The 16,574-nt window shown below is 41.6% G+C and overlaps 1 protein-coding gene across 1 annotated transcript; it reads right to left on the bottom strand.

Annotated features, from left to right (window-relative positions):
* Window positions 1–1,207: 1,207 nt before the first annotated feature.
* On the bottom strand, window positions 1,208–13,351 carry mttp (microsomal triglyceride transfer protein; the record flags this gene model as incomplete). The annotated part of the gene is made up of 18 exons (XM_084553544.1): window positions 1,208–2,154; window positions 2,249–2,419; window positions 4,708–4,832; window positions 6,265–6,492; window positions 6,584–6,705; window positions 6,827–6,924; window positions 7,038–7,249; window positions 7,346–7,558; window positions 7,674–7,781; window positions 8,041–8,209; window positions 8,347–8,504; window positions 9,146–9,296; window positions 9,388–9,527; window positions 9,623–9,739; window positions 9,821–9,928; window positions 11,789–11,932; window positions 12,019–12,206; window positions 13,291–13,351. 18 exons carry the CDS (start codon window positions 13,349–13,351, stop codon window positions 2,007–2,009), a joined length of 2,661 nt encoding a protein of 886 aa, XP_084409670.1. The 3' UTR covers window positions 1,208–2,006.
* Window positions 13,352–16,574: the final 3,223 nt, after the last annotated feature.

Consider the following 16,574-nt stretch of genomic DNA (forward strand, 5'->3'; position numbering starts at 1 on the left):
AATCAGTGTTGTAAGTGAATGTATGAGTGGTGCATGTTGTTAGTGCGAAATAAAACAAAGCAAACAAAAGACCAGCACACTGGTTTAGGGTGCTGAGTGGAAAGAGCAGAGAGAGAGAGAGAGCTGGCATCTGGGAAGGTGGGGTTAAATAGGCCTAACCGGGAATGCTGGCCAGGTGCCCCTTGTCAACCTAATGGACAGATTCAGACCTGCAACAAACAAACAAACCCACCAACAGTGCACCGTACGCACAACAGTGCACCGTACGCACAACACTGCAACGAACCCAGGCCTGGGGCCGTCACACATGCAAATAAATGTAATCTCTAGTTTGAATGTGTTAACATTCAAAGTGCATAATGTCAAAGGTGTGTTTAATGAGTTGGCTGAAGAGCAGGAGACCCGGGCAGCATGGTACTCAAACATTAAAGAGCAGTCCATTTAAAAGCAAGAATGGCCAACATATATTTACATGATAATTACTTTAACAGTCAAAATAACATTTTAAGCAAGATTCTTTTCAAGATGTGACTGTATTAGATTTAACAAAGACACGACATAAAGTGACCAGTGTCTGAGCCTAATTGGGTCTGATGGGGCTTTCAGACCATCAGAGGACCAGTTTGATGCTGGCTCATCTACCAGTTCTGTTTGGGAACCACAGAATTAACCACCCTGGAGAAAAACAACAGCAAACGTTCAGCTTCAGATAATCCCTCATCCGTGGTCTTGTCCACACTGAGATTAAAAGTTCAGTTTCTTTATACAACCAGGTAACGCATGTCTCCATTCTGTAGGTTTGTTTTAATGGGTTTAGAACACACACCCACTCATGGCGCCCACTTCATGCTTCCAGACTGAACAAGACTGGCATCTGGCTCTCGCTGAGAACCCATGTTTTAGGTTCTTAACCTACTTTTGCTCAGAATTCGTGATAACAAACAGGAAACCTGGCATCTGATGAACTATTTGTCCAGCTTCTCTGAGCCAGTTATTACTGTACCCCGTCCCTGTACCTTTATTTTGTTGTTATTCTGTCCGCACCGCAAGCATTCATGTTGATGTTTCCTCAATACATGTTCTTTCTGCACCCATTTGATCTCTCCTCTTTGAACAGTTTCTACTGGCAAGGGCTCCACGCAACGAATGAGCTGACTTTAACATAAAGTGAAGCGGATGGAGCCTGTCCCTCAGTGGGTTAATCCAGCCCTGGTTAGTCTGAATCCAAATCCATAAACCAAAAAGCAGTCTCCAGTGCACATTTATTGCCAGTCAATTACAAATCCAAAAGATTCCTAAATATGGGAACAGGAGTTCTGTCAAACATTTTCAGACACATAGCAATTACAGCCAGGTACAAAAAAAATAAATTAAGGTGTCGGTGGATTCACTTTTGTAGATTCAATCTTCATCTCAAATCTTGGACGCACGAAGTCAAGACAACACACACAGCTTTCATCTTATGGTAGGAACAATTTTCCCCAAAATCGCCAACAGGATTATAAAAACATGTTATTAGTTGATAAGGATACCCTGGTTCATACGCGTTACAACACTGACAACGTGACATATAGCAATGAATTGGCCCTCCATATGAACATAATTAATTAACAAAGGAAAGTTGACAGAGAGGAGCATTTGTATTCTGAAATCTACTGTTTCCAGAGGGATATTTACACATTCCTCTTTACTGTGTTGTGGTAAATTAGAGTGGCTCTATCCAGGCTGAGTATTACACTTGAAATAAAACATATGTGCCCATCATAAATACATACATTTCAAAGAAATCCATAAAAAGACAATGCAAGAATTCCTGATTTTAAACAAAAAGTTGAATTACAATGACTTAAATACTCACAGGAATGTAAACATTGCATGTGTTGTTAAAAAAAAAAACATTCACGGCTTTTCTTCCTTTTAGCCTTTCACCTGCTCTGTCGATAGACGTGCGATAGCTGTCCCTGAATATATTTTACAAAACATTCGGCTAGTGTACGGCCTCGTCTCTACCAGCTGGAGTCGAAAACTCTCTTGCACATGTTTGAGTTCTCCTGGTGAAGAGGGAATTCAGAGCCGGGGATGACCAGTTTTCTGCCCTTGCGCGACACAACGCTCTTCCCTGACGGCAGGCTCTCATACTTGGTCAAATAATCCCTAAAAGAAGAAAATTAGAAACAGAAAATCAGGTTTTGCAATAATATGTTGATGCATTAAGACAAATGTATGTACTGAGTGGGTTGAACAATACCTGACTGGGAAGGTGCTCTTGTCCATCTGAATGCAGATCAAGAAGGGGTATTCTGAGAACTTGACGGTGGTGATGAAGTCCAGCGATGCCTCAGTGTCAAAGCTGACCTCCACACCCGCCCTCAAAAAGTCCATGTCCACAGTAACGTTGCCAGTGACCGCTAACGCTCCCCTAAAAAAAAAAAAAAAAAAAAAAAAATGAAAACCAAGCTGTTCAACAGACAGAGCTTTGATTATTTATTAATGTTCGTCTTCTGGAAAAACTCAGCTGTTAAAGATGAGTGTGACAATAAAAAAAAACATCCAGCAGCATAATAATCTCACGACAACCCGAGCTGATCTTGTGGCCGCTTAATGTGTCAGGGCTCCCTGCCTCTGCTAACCCATTACGACGCCCTCAAATTAAATGACCCCACAGCTGATTCAGACAACTTACAGCCACCTTCAGACGGGTCTTCCCTTCCCTCTTTGTAACTAACCAAAACTGTTTGCGAACCAGGAATTATGAACCACGTTTTGCATATTTCTGACACTGCAATTAGTCCCAAGTCATTAAATTGCCAGCTCTCGGGTGTGAATTAGCCTGGAGATGGCTGGGCTAACATTAAAACTTTGAAATTGTCACTTAATGTTGTGTGTATATACGTATATGTGTGTGTGTGTATGTGTGTGTGTGTGTGCAATGAGTGTGTACTGTATATCATCTCCTGTTTACATTATGTGATAAATGGTGTTCCACTTGTCATAAGCATGGGTTTATAAAATGTTTTTCACATGTGATTAAATTTATATTTGCTTTATCAGGCCAGGGTTGTTGATAATGTTATAGTACATTATTTTCTATCTTGGCAGAGTACAGTAGTAGTACAAAGGTACATTTAAAGGGGAATTATTGTTTTTTACAACCTGGACCTTATTTTCAGCATAAAATACGATCGTTTACTCACCCATATAACTTTTGTGTAATTTGTAGTCGTTCAGGAGATATTTAGATCAGTTTATATCCATATAGTGGGAGTGACTGGGGCACCGAAACGCAGCCTCTAAATAATACATTATCTGCCACGAAACTCATGTTAACAGATAACTCCGGACTCAACGGTGAATAGCACTAGCATACGATAAGAAAATATTGGTGAAATTAACGAGTTTCGCGGCAGACTGCGTTATTTAGAGGCTGCGTTTCGGTGCCCCAGTCACTCCCACTATATGGATATACACATCTAAATATCTCCCGAACAATTACAAATTACACAAAAGTTATATGGGTGAGGAAATGATCGTATTTTATGCCAGAAATAAGGTCCAGGTTGTAAAAAACAGTAGTTCCCCTTTGAAGTGTTTTAAAACAGTTAACTAGCAGCCAATCAGTTAAATTAATCATTAGTATTTTGTATCCTCTGTGAAACTACTATGACACATGTTCTTTCTTTGTGACCATGTTTGTCTGAGTACAGTTTGTGTCAGTGGCTCAAAGCTTGTGTAGTAAGTCTAGTTTGACCAACATGTAACAACTTCCCCTTACGTTTCAAATCAAGAGCGCACAAACTGGTCGAAACTCTGCCCACGGAGACATGCCTTGGCAAAGATGCCAGTGTGGTTTGTTCTGCGTCTATAGATAGCTGCCAGACTATTATCAGAGTGGAAGAGGTACAACTATGCTGATCCATTCACCTGCCTCTGCCATTCCCCCGCACACAAACAGTCCTGAAGTCCAAATCCAAGACGTGACCCTCCGTCTGAGACTCCGGCAGCTCTTCCTGTCTCAGACTTCTGTAAAAGTCACCTCCTTTTTTTTGGCTTTAACGTTATAGATCGCATATTTTGTTATTTTGATTTGATACGCGGCCCCGTCTCGCACGAGAAAAACAAACTTGATCATCAAAAATCTGCGGCGCTGCTGCTTAAAGGCCGTTTCATCACCAGATGCCGAGAGCTAACCGATACCAGAGTGATGATGTGCTCCACTTTCAGCCGCTACTGTTGTGCGTTGACTGTAATCTATTTAAATACAGAACCAGACAGAGCTGACGTCATAGCCACGCGAGCACAGAATTGACACAGGCGAGAAGCACAATACTGGAGCGTGGCCAAAGCGCTGGTGGAACAAATGAATCAGGCGACGCTTATAGACCCTCTAAAGTTCACGTAGATCCAGCATCAACAAGACTCTATTTCCACTTGAGTGACATGGCTGGGACGTCTAAAATGTTTTTCCTCTGAGTCCTTTGAATTGTTTGCTAAGAACTGTATGTCTATCAAAAGGCCCTTTGACCTGCATGTGTACTGTATTTCATCATACTGTACCTAAAGTGCCTCACAAACTCAATGAGATAATTTATCATGTTCCACCGATGCACTTTAGGCTGTGACCCATATAAATAGCACATGACGTTATGTAAAAGCTTTGCAGATGCCCTCATTAGGCTCCATGAAAGAAAACCGTTCATTGAATTGTACCTGCTGTTGACACTGGTCTTAGATTCCCTGTACCACAGACTGAACTCCATGCCTCCGGAAATGTCAATGGCCAGTCCTCCTTGAAACTCAGCGTTAGCCTTCAGACCAGACTGCAGCTGGATGACCTGCAGGACCACATATGAGAAGAACTTAGACTATGGAAGATTGTTTTTGTGTTTTTACACTGAAGCTCAAGAGTCCTATTCGTTTTTAAGGCTGGTGTGTGTATCAAACACCATGAAATAAACAAAACTAACAATTTCTTCAATCAATCACTTTTACTAATAGTGGTTTTTCTTGAATGAATCGTGTATGGGCTGTCCTAAAAAGCTCACAAAATGTGTATTAATCCGTGACCGAAAATAGTCCTAAACAAATGCACAATTTATTCCTTAACAAGGTGCTAAACACTACAGCACTCAGTGGTTTTACAGTCGGAAAATCTAAATGAGTATTTCTATTTATAACAAACAGGAACATTAATCATATCACTTAGCAAAGTTTGAGACGTTCACCCAAAAACCTTTACTGTCAAGTACAAGTGGTCAGAAATACCACATCCTTGTCTCAGCCTTACACATTTAGACACTGTTCGCACTTCCATCAGTTAACTCAACAACTGCAGATATTAAATGTCATCATTCACTATCTGTGTCTGTGTTTGCTTCCCACCAAGCCAAGAGGACATGCACTGACCACCATGACTCATGTCAGCTTTTTCCTGATCTGATTCCCCTACAGTCAGTGTTTCACTGAGTTTAGTTTGACTCAAGTTTTGAAACTCACCTTTAGTTCACCTTTACGATCCAGTGTCAAAGTCTACACACTGCGCACACTTATCCACGTGGCAATCTGATGAAGCAACAATAACACTACTTCTGCTTTGCTGATGAATGTAAACTTGTAAAACTCCACCGATCAGGCATAACATCATGACCACCTTCCTAAACAGTTGTAACTCATCAGAGAATGGACATGGGCCTTCTGAGGGTGTCCTGTGGTTTCTGGCAACAGAATGTTGTCACTGGGGGCCTTTGGGTCCTATGGGTTGAGGGGAGGGGCCTCTGTTGATCAGGCTTGTTCCACTGCATCCCACAGACACTTGATCAGTTTGGGATCTAGCGAATTTGGAGGCCAGGTCAACACCTTGTGCTGTTCTTCATGTTTTTTTGAGTTGTTCCTAAACTGTTTTTGTGTGTGCCTGTGTCAGGCTGCATCCTGCTACCCTAAAGGAGTGTCATTGCTATGGGGTGGGGGTGCCTGGTCTGGTCTAGGTGGGTGCTACATGTCTAATTAACATCCACATGAATGCCAGGTCCAGAAGTTTCCCATCAGAACACTGAATTGTCACAAGATGGTCAATGTTATTTACTTCTCCTGTCAGTGGTCATAATGTTATGGCTGATCTGTGTATTTTAACAATCGACACTTGTTTTCCCCTGAGATGACCTTGGCCAAACTGAAACTACAAGCTGCTAACCTATCACTGCTATACGTCTGGGAGCACAGACTGTGCAGCTGATTGATGTCTGGTGTGATTTCAACGTGGCTGCTCACCTCTGAGTGATCAGACAGCAGGATGAGACCCTTCACGACATTGATGGGGTCTCCGGACATGGAGAACATTTTGGACATGAGGTCGCTGTAACCCTTGAAGAAGGTGACGGGCCGCAGCTGGACATCAAACAGCAGAGCTGACATCCCAGAAAATGACTCCAGGTCTTCTTCCCCCTCATCAGGAGTGGCAGCAATCAGTGTCTCCAGACCCTGGGCCTCGATCGCCACCTGGACGACAAAAGGAGCATCCAAACATATATTTAATTCATTTCTGTTTTATGGAACTCCACGTTACTCGCTGATTTTACATTGCGTTTACCTGCAGCCCGTGTAGCATTGCTCCATTAGTAGCACCATAAATATTCAGGTTGCTTCGTCTCAGGACCCCCGAGCCTGAATACAGGATGTCCAAATTGTATGTGGAGGTCACATCAGCGGATTCTGCACGGAGCACAAACATTAAAGGTTCTCAATTAGCATCCATTTTATCTCACGTCATAAATATTTTCACAGTTTTTAATGAATCTTTGTGAACTTACAGATGAGGATTTTTTTTACTTACGTGCCATGAATCCTGAGAAAGCAGACGACGATCCAAATTTTGCAAAGCGGTCATAGTTATGAGAAATCATGTCCTTCATTGCTTTGCGAATTACTTTGCTGAAAAATGCAAGTTATTTTTTTTTAGGAGGTTTCTACATGTCATCTGCATAACTGTAAATCCCCTTAATGTTTTGTTGCATTATTCAATGACATTTTTCTTATAAACCCACCTGGCAGGCATCTCAAAGCGGAGGATGTCCTGGATCTTAGACACCATGTACTTGTTCATTTCATGGGGCAGGTTTCCGATGGACAGAAGCAGATTCTTGACCTCCATGTACGAGGGATTGCTGCTGAGGATAACGTCGGCAGCGGCGGCTCTGACATTTTTCTCGTAGATTCTGTGATTCTGGTGGTAAACCCTGTTCACTGTCCGTTTGACCTGAAAAATTAAATGACAGGAATATATTTGCTGTTGGACCCTGTAACGGTAATATTGATCACACAAGCTGTTATGTGTGTGTAAGTTGTTGCGTACCTCAGTGGTCATAAGACTGACGTCATATTTCTGCAGGGCGGTAAGGGCGATGGTGCTGTAAGCTCCAACCTCTGACTCTGCATATTTGATAAATATGGGAATGGCCTCGGGGAGCAGAGAGTTCTTAAGAGCCAGGAGGTACATCTGAACCTCAGACTCAACCTTTGTGGTCTCAGGTCCGTCTAAAATCATCTTCTTCACCTGGACTACTGTCTGTGATGCAAACATACAACAGAAGATCATCAGTCAGCTCTACACTGTCAGTCACTTTACGCTTCTTAAAGGAGTGAAACACCAAAGTTTGATTTGAATTTTCCTGGCAGCTCACCGGTAAATCGCACTCTCCGCTCTTACACAGCTTGTTGACCAGGGCTCCCATGATGATCACCACAGATTCTTTGATTTCGCTGCTGCCGATCTTTCCTTTAGAAATGTCCTGAGAAGAAAACATTTCTCATTACGATTCACATTAACCGGTAGCACATAATGAGCACAAAGTGTTGGTTTAACACACAACTAAAGTCTGCTAAAGACAGAACTCCAGTCAGTCCATAAGTTTAAAGTATAATTGTCTTCTGGCGTGCGACCGTTTCCTATGCAGAGTACCAAACAATCTGCAGGTAGAGTGAATCTGTTCTTCTTACAAACTACTGCATAACATAAGCTCTTTCACTGTCCTTTGAGATGGTACTCACCAGAAGAGCCTGCAGCATTTTCTCGTTAGGGTGTGAAGCAAAGCCGCATGCGTAGAGAAACCTCTCCTGCAGAACCAAACCTTTGGCATCGGTGAAGTTAAGGAATTCAAGCATGGCGTCCAGAGACGCAGGTGTCTGGGAGGAGGTCACAGCATCCACCACCTGAGGTCTGATACCGGCAGGAAGAAGGTAAACAGAGCAATGGTAAGTTATGATAACTGGATCAAGTTACCAGCAGCACTGAAAGTTTAAATAATTCAATCAAACAGCGAGATGTCAGTAGGAAAGTAGGAGGAGCTCGTTTACAGAGATGTCTTGCTGGCGCTTTTCAGCACTTTGAGGATCTCGTCCTTGGAAGCTTTTCTAACGCTCTGGATGAGGGCCAGGAAGCTGCGAGGAGCCGTGGCTTTGGACAGGCTCTCTGGCTCCAGCTGCTTCTGTTGGGCCTGCCAATGTTCGAAAAGCTAAGAGGAAGAACACGGGGGATCAGAGTGGACAGATCGTCTTCAGTCAGTAATTACCGTACAAAAATACACAGTATCCGTTACCAAGGAAGTATTTAGAACCGTTCTGCAATAATGACTTCTACGGCTCAACTTGGACCCTTTTAATACTCTGGTGGCCAGTGGCGGCTGATGCCATATGTCTCAGGGAGGGCAATGCTGGCAATGTTGGCCGTGATGACTAAGATGACCGTGAATAAATTAACAGCGGGCTAATGATGAGATATTGCCACATTTGGTAAGTGTGATATTACTTTTCTAAATGGCTGCAATTCACTGGATTTGGACATAAACACAACAGTTTTAATATACATGGCAAATATGGGAGAAGAAGCCCTTGGGTAAAATTACTACAGTAAACATCCATCCCAACACTCATTTCCTTCTCTAGCTGATAACAATCTGGCTAACTTTCTGTAAGTACGGCAAGAAGGAGCTCCATAATGTATAAGGAGCAGCTACTAAGTAGGTCTGAGCTTTATGTTCACAATAATGTGTCCAACGGCTGTAAAGTAGACTCCTGTAACCTGGTGGTCAGACAGAACTGTGTCTGAGGATGAGGATGAAAGTGATTTAATGTGTGTAACTGAAGAGGTACTCACTGATGGACACCCTTTACACTGAGATTTGACCTTCTCCGCCACGATACCAACAGCTGCCAGTTTGGCGTCGATTGACTTGACAACCCCGGCGACATCCTTCCCAGCAGCCTCGAACGGCCCGGCTTCTGTGCCAACGAATGTGAGGGTTTGCCTGGGAAAAAAGAAGGAGATGCAGACTTAACGTGTGCCGGTAATTGGGACACGAAAGCGCAAATGAATTCTTTGTTAACGGCGGCGTGTACCTGGACACGACTTTAGCTGCAGTGGATCTGCGAGCGTTCGCAAACAGCGAGTGTGTCTCTTCGGCCACAGCCGAGCGGACGACGCCATCTTCGAGCGTGAACTCAGTAACGGAGCTGGACTTCCTGCTCACACCCAACACCTGCGGCGCAACATGAAAATAAAAAGACATAACGTGTACGCTTCTTGTAGAAGCTCCGATTGTAGCGCGATGAGTTGGTCTGGACGCTGACTAACCTTGCTGTGTGTGGTGAATCCAGTCTCTGCCGTTTTACACGTCTCCAGGAGCTTTGTTCTTGTTACCTGACCTTTCACTGCCCTGTACTCCACTGTGCACCTTCCGGAAACATCATTCTGTTTCAAGACATAAGTCAGGTTTGTTTACATCCGCTGCGTGTATGTTAATATGACAGAATTAATCATAATGTACTTTACCTCTACAACTTTCCCCGTAGTGAGCTGTAGATGCAGTAAGCTGGCCAGGCCTCTTTTTAGATTCTTGATTGTCGCAGGTTCTTCCCAGTAGGAGTAAAAGGCTTTCGTCTACAGCAGAATTGTACAAACAAAACAACATGTTACAACTGAACCGAGGCGCTCTGAGCGGCGTACAAAGCTACAGAGGGAAACAACCTTCAGTACGAGTTGTACGAGCCGCAGCTAACAAAGCTTTTCAAGGTGAAACATGTGTGCATAGTTATGACATGAGAGGCCACATAGAGCACATTACGTGCAGAAATAAATATTTCTCTTTGAAGTGCGGATCAAAAACACACCCATTTGGTATTAGCACATAATATTAATAAAAGTGTAAATCCTACTACGTCTGACACTGTATTTTGTCAGAAACATACAACAAACACATTTTGGTTACACACTTCTCTCTGATGAACAAACTAATTGATGATATTTCTGTAGGCCTACAGCAATTTCTTGTCGCTAGGCTAAAACCATATTATCAGTCATGTCGGGCTTTACAGTTTATTGACTCTTATTATATTCTCCGTGCACATGAATGCACATCAATTGCTCTGATGTCCATATCAGCTGACATTTTATTTAAAGCCAGTGGGTCCACAGAGATTGAATCTGTCCTGAACAGATCGCATGTTTTACCTCAAATTTGTTCGGTTTTCCTTTACAATGAAGGACCCTGTGTCCGGGACATGAGTGTAGAAAGCAGACTATTACATCACCCTACACTGTCTCCAATACAGTATGTGATTTATTTGCGGAGTCCGACCACAATATCAGATAGGACCACCATAAATAGACCGGCCACTGCAACTCTGTGCAACTCTCTTGCCGCAGCCTGCCATCGTTTTAAATACTCTGACAACACCAGGGGAGACACTCATCTCTCCCGTTTCACACACGACTCGGCTCCAAACAGAAAACACAGCCACAGATACACTTCAGATTAAAATGTGCTACACATAATATGTGAATGTATATGGAATACATATTTCTGCATGTGTGAAACCAGCATAAACAACACTAAGACATACTGAACATGAGCTGTGTCCCTTTCTCATTACATATCACTTATAAATGTTTATATGGTGGAATTAGTGGGTTATATATAGATACTTCATAGGTCAGTTATTAGCCTTTACATAGTTGTAATACTTAACAGGTTAATTTCATTTAATAATCAAGAAAACAAGACAACTGTTATTCCATTAATAAACTATCAATACAATAGTTAGTAAAGGTAATAAACAGCAGCCCTTTGTCAAGGTAATAAGTGGTCCAAGAGTCCAATTGGTTTAAAAGGTCACTCACAACCTGGCAACCCTGTTGCTGTCAGCTACCTGTTTATGGCTGATAAACAATACAAACTATTTATTAACCATAAGTGAAGTTGTAACTTTACTCGTTGTGGCTCTTTTTTTTTTTCTTAGATAGTGTTTACGAATAAATCAGCTTTAAATGTGAGATCTAACAATCAGTTCACCCCGTTGGCTCAGGCTCAAACATGTCACAACCAGTAACAGCCTCACTCATCAACTTGCAGTCACTCTCCTAATCACATTCATTTATTGACTCATTAAACCTGCTGACTTTGCACACACGCGCACACACACCTGTCTAGTATTTCCGCTGCCAGCATCATCACTGCTGCAGTACTATGAAAGTGAGCTCATCAGCGGTGGTGTGATTGGTACAGCACTAATTTTCGTTACCTACGTTACCTACGTATGAAACTCGAAATTGGAAAAGAACAACTGAACAACATATTCACAAAATGCTGATGTCTTTAAGTGGATACTTGGAGTAAAAAAAATAACAAAGTACCGAGATATTTACCCACTTTCACTGGGCCTATCATTTGAAATGAAAATGACTAAAGTAAAGGGTATGGAGAATTGAAGAGAAGAAGAACTAAGGTGGCAGTTTTCCTACCTTTCCATTTTTCAGGTGCACCAAGAAAGGTTTTGTCAGAGCAGCTAGTTTCTTTTTCCCCAGAACGCTTTCAGTCGTGGACCCGTGGAGGACGTTCTTCTTCTCCGACCTCTGGGACACAGGCTCGATCCTCAAGTTCGAGATCTGTCGGGGAGAGAGATTCATTGGTTAAATGTTTAATGAACGCACTCCATGACGACATCTCATAACACATAACTGGGTCCGCATACCGCCAGCTGAATCAGCTGGTCGTCCTTGCTGCTCGGATCTCTCCAGACCAGGTTGGCGCTCACATCGCTTGAGATCCTGTAGCCAGCGCTGCCCTCTTTTGACCCGCTGGCCTTGTCCACCAGGACCTCGGTGCTGTAGCTGAATTTGTACAGCTGGTTGTTGTTCAGTCGGACTCCAGCAGCAGCACCTAAAGAAACAGAGGGAAGACAGCGGGGGAACAGACAATGGAACGGTGAGAGTGATCTTACAAGACAAGACTTTGGTTTCATTTCATGTTAGTGCTTTACACCATTAATATTAACTTGAAACCTGATATGTTAATCCACCTGAGCTTCATTTTTATGTTTGAGTTAATACAGTTGTGAGCAATCTATCCTTGTTGGCATTAAAGCTCCAGATTCTCGGTTGGAAGATAATAAGTAAATTGTATTGGTAGCTTCTTTTATTTTAAAAGTTTCTGGTTTATAATAGTTTTCAAATCTTATAATGTTCAATGAATATGGCGTCTGTAAAAAAGGATTGTTACTGACACTGAAAGATATACGAATGGATGAATATAATTTGAACAAATACAGATGTAACCTTCCTAATTGACAAAATAAGCTAAGGCAACACTGAATTCATTAAAATAACATATCTGACATGAAAGTCCCTCTTTATAAAAAGAAAAAAATGAGGTTGCACTTTAAAAACAAAAGTAGGACTTCCACAGAACACACCGCTGTTTCTTTCAGTCTTTCATTCCTTTAAGAGACGTGGATAGAGGGACGCTGAAGAGAAGATTCAGTTATCTGCCATTAAACAGGGTGTGTTCCAAGTTGGGGGTAGATAAAAAAAAAAATCCCTGCTCCATTAATGACGAGCTTTCTGTTAGATATGACTTGAGGCCACAAGCAAAGACAGACTGACGTGTCAGTATTTGATTTCATCACCGGTCGCTGTGCAAGCCCAGAGCTGATTTCATCAAATCAAAATAAATCCTGGGTCAATGTGTCCTCTTACTCCCGCAGGTAGTTCAGGTAGTTCACCAAAAAGAAAAATCAAATGGTTTGTTTCTAGTTTTGTTAAATTGGTTTGGGTTTCCACACACCGGACAACAGCAAAGTTTCAAAGTTTTGAGGTGCAAATAAATCATTTTAACACATTAGTACTAAATGAGGATGAATTGGCTATTCGCTAGTTCCAAATAAATTCACTCCATCTTCACAAAAGTCTAAAACTAGGTTAATTTTCACTCACAGAAAATAGGTTACAACTACCCATCAACTCACCTTTGGCAGAAGCTGAGAGCGTGGAGGCTGCACAAAGCAAGAGCACAACCAGAGTCAACATTATGTGTCCTCTCTCTGCAGCCAGGTGAATCAAACCGACGCACACACCGCAAAAAAACAGAGGAGCCGGTGGCTGAAGTGGCACCAGAAGGCCAAAAAGAAAGGCAAAGTGAGTCCAAGCTTCTCCTATTATGTTTTATCGGGAGGGGAGGGCAGACTCCAAACTCCACGCTCACGTACTAAGTACGAGATAACCAGCAAATCATTAACCTCAGAGGAACAGATTTGACAGGAACTTCTCCCATTGACAGATGCTGCCGGGTGTCCCCCTTTGTAACGCAGCGGGGCAGCGTCTGCGTCTGCGCGAAGGACATGTGATCGATTAATCAACGAAACGGGATTAACTGATTGATTAAATTCATCAAGCAAGTGAAAAGTGTCTTTTTTTTTTTTTTTTTTTTTTTTTTGGTAGCTTTCCAGTACATGTTCTAACTAGTCAACAAACAAGGAGTGACCTTATAAAGAAAAAATAATAATAAAAAAATCTAAATTAGCACAAAAGAGCGTTTATATTTACCAAGACGTGGTGCAGAGAGGTCTCCATGTAAGACACCTTTCACCTACTTTCATCACGGAGTGAACAGGCTTCACTTTGTGTCTTGGCAGGAGGAAATGGGCAGTCTTTCTACTAAACCAGCCCTGCAGCTCGGATTACTGAATCTCAGTTGAGCCAAAAGTTTGGGTAAATTTTTGGTCAATCTGTGCAGCAAATGAAATATTCTCAACTTTCCTTTAGGCCACACACAAGGTTACATAAATGAAACAGGCAGGAGCCTTAAATAGTTTAATTAAAATATTAGTAATAGTGTTAAAGGGTGTTTTTGATCATCACTCACTTAATCAGGGTTGGCCCCTGAGAGTCTGCCTCTCTCAAAGCCCATTTAAACTGACGGCTCCCTTGATCATTTCCATTAGAAAGACCTCCTTCGTGTGGATGACATAATTCAATAAGATCTCAATCTGCTGTGTGATTTCTTTGTGTGTGACTTTTTTATTCCTCTTGACCATCCACATCCACAAAACTGAAAACCACTGTTCTGTCCAGTCATTTTATCTAAAAAGCTGCCACTTTACGAACATAATAAAAATGTTAATAATGTCATTTTTATTTTTTGCTGCATTGCAAATCCAATTTTAACATGTAATCCCTCAAATAAATATTTTTTTTTTTTATAAACTACTGATGTCTGTTTGCTGGATGTGAGTATTGACAGTCTAGTCTCGCCAAGAATACACATCCTCCGGGTGTCCATCTGCAAGCATCCTCAGCCTAACTTTTGTTTTTCACCAACACATTCCACAGAGAACGCGCTCAATGAACGTACAGTACATCTGTAAATCATGAGCAAAACGGCCTGCACAGCTACAGAGTAGCCGTCAAATGAAATGTTGAGGTTTGAAACTGAACTGTCTCTCTAAAGTATAGTCTCAAGTAGTAGTCTGGATACACGTGAATCTGACTGAGCAGCCAGAGTTGTCAGTGTTTGTCGGGTTACTGGCGACTGTTCTTCTTCTGAGACGGTCACCTGTTTGTAGCTTCGGGATTCACCTGCGTTGAAAACTAACAAAAGATTGTTTCTGTGTTGATCTTTACTGAGTGTTTGTCTCTATCAAATGAGTCTGTGAAATCCCCTGCTCCAGCACAGACCTCCTCTCCTCATCCGACGACCCCTTCACTGTCCTTAAACCGGACATCTCCAGCTATTAGGAAGTGCCACTATCAGTTTGTAATAGATCAACTAGCTGTAGGCAACAGCCAGGAGCCGCTGCTGGGCTTATCCAGAGGACCCAGTGTCAGTCGTTTATCCTCTTTTGGAGATAAAGTATCAGGATTTAAGGTCATGACCTGTGGCTTGCTGATTCTCTCTGACTATGGAGCAATTTTTAACAGAAAAATGGGAAGAACTTTAAAATATAGATTTATAGACTTTTATTGCTAAAATTAAAGCAACACCAACAATACCTATAGTATTAGCACAACTGGAGGAAAATCTGATATATTCCAAACGTAGAAACAATCACAATACAAACACATACAGGACATGCTGTGTAAAATACAGTAAGCTCAAAGAAACAGTTTGTTGTTGTTGTTGTTGTTGTTTGTCATTGTTAACACGCTGAAACATTTTGGAATATATTCAGAGTGAAGCTTTCTCTTGTCATGAAAGTAAATTACTTTTCGTGGTTAAGGGAAATATATTTTAATACACACACAATAAAATATATTCTTAGTACAAAACAGCAATTTTACATTTTACATTCAGATTATTTTTTTAATATGTATGCTAATAATATTCAAGGATTCAAGGAGTTTTATTGTCATTACACACATGTTGGTACATGAGGGGGAACGGAATTAGTTACCCTGGTCCCGGTGCAAACCAAAGCAGAAACAGTAAAAGTAAAAGTATAAAAATAGAATAAAATATGTATGGCTAATAAGAGTAATACTTAGAAGCTTTCAAAACGAGGTTGAAAAATGCTACACAAACTTAAAGCTAAACATGAGAAAAAGAGATCGCACAGGCACTAATAAAAATCACACCATAAACCAAACAAATAAAAACAGTAAAAGTTTAAAAATTCAAACGTATTATAGTTTTAATAACAGACATGGAGCTCATTAACTCAAGCAAGGTGTTCCAAAGACACAATCAGCCCTGATAGCAAGCTTTGATGAAAGCACAGCCAGAAAAGGCTGACTGATCTAAACTCTTCTACCATGAACTCAAGCATGAATCAGTCAGATTTATCTGTCATGCCATCATCCACTGCAAAATCCTTCATCAGAGCTGAAATCTAGACTTAGATCATAGATCATAGTGTCACAGTAATGCGGTTCGTAATGTGACATGTCCCAATGCTGCTCTTGCCACATCACACCCATAAGGGATGCAGCCTTCTCTGATCATGCACTACATCTGGAAGACTTAACCAGCTAAGGGTAAAGAAGAGACTCACCAAACTCTTTCAAAAGCCAAGTAAAAGTGGGCTTCATTAAACTGATTTTGTCTGACGATGCCACTCATGTGTTATTTTAATAGTTCTAGCTATTGCGAAGGACCATTCACAAGGACCGTGAAATCTCATCTCCTCTATAACCCGAGGTGCAGTGTGTTGAAACATAAACAGGAAATGCAGTGAGATAAGAGCACTGCTTTATTTCTCTACTGTCTTTAACACTGTGTTCTCTGGCCGCACCACAGTCAAAAATGAAAAGCCAT

The sequence above is a fragment of the Chelon labrosus genome, assembly GCF_963514085.1.
Source record: "Chelon labrosus genome assembly, chromosome: 2".
In the NCBI taxonomy this organism is placed as follows: Eukaryota; Metazoa; Chordata; class Actinopteri; order Mugiliformes; family Mugilidae; genus Chelon; species Chelon labrosus.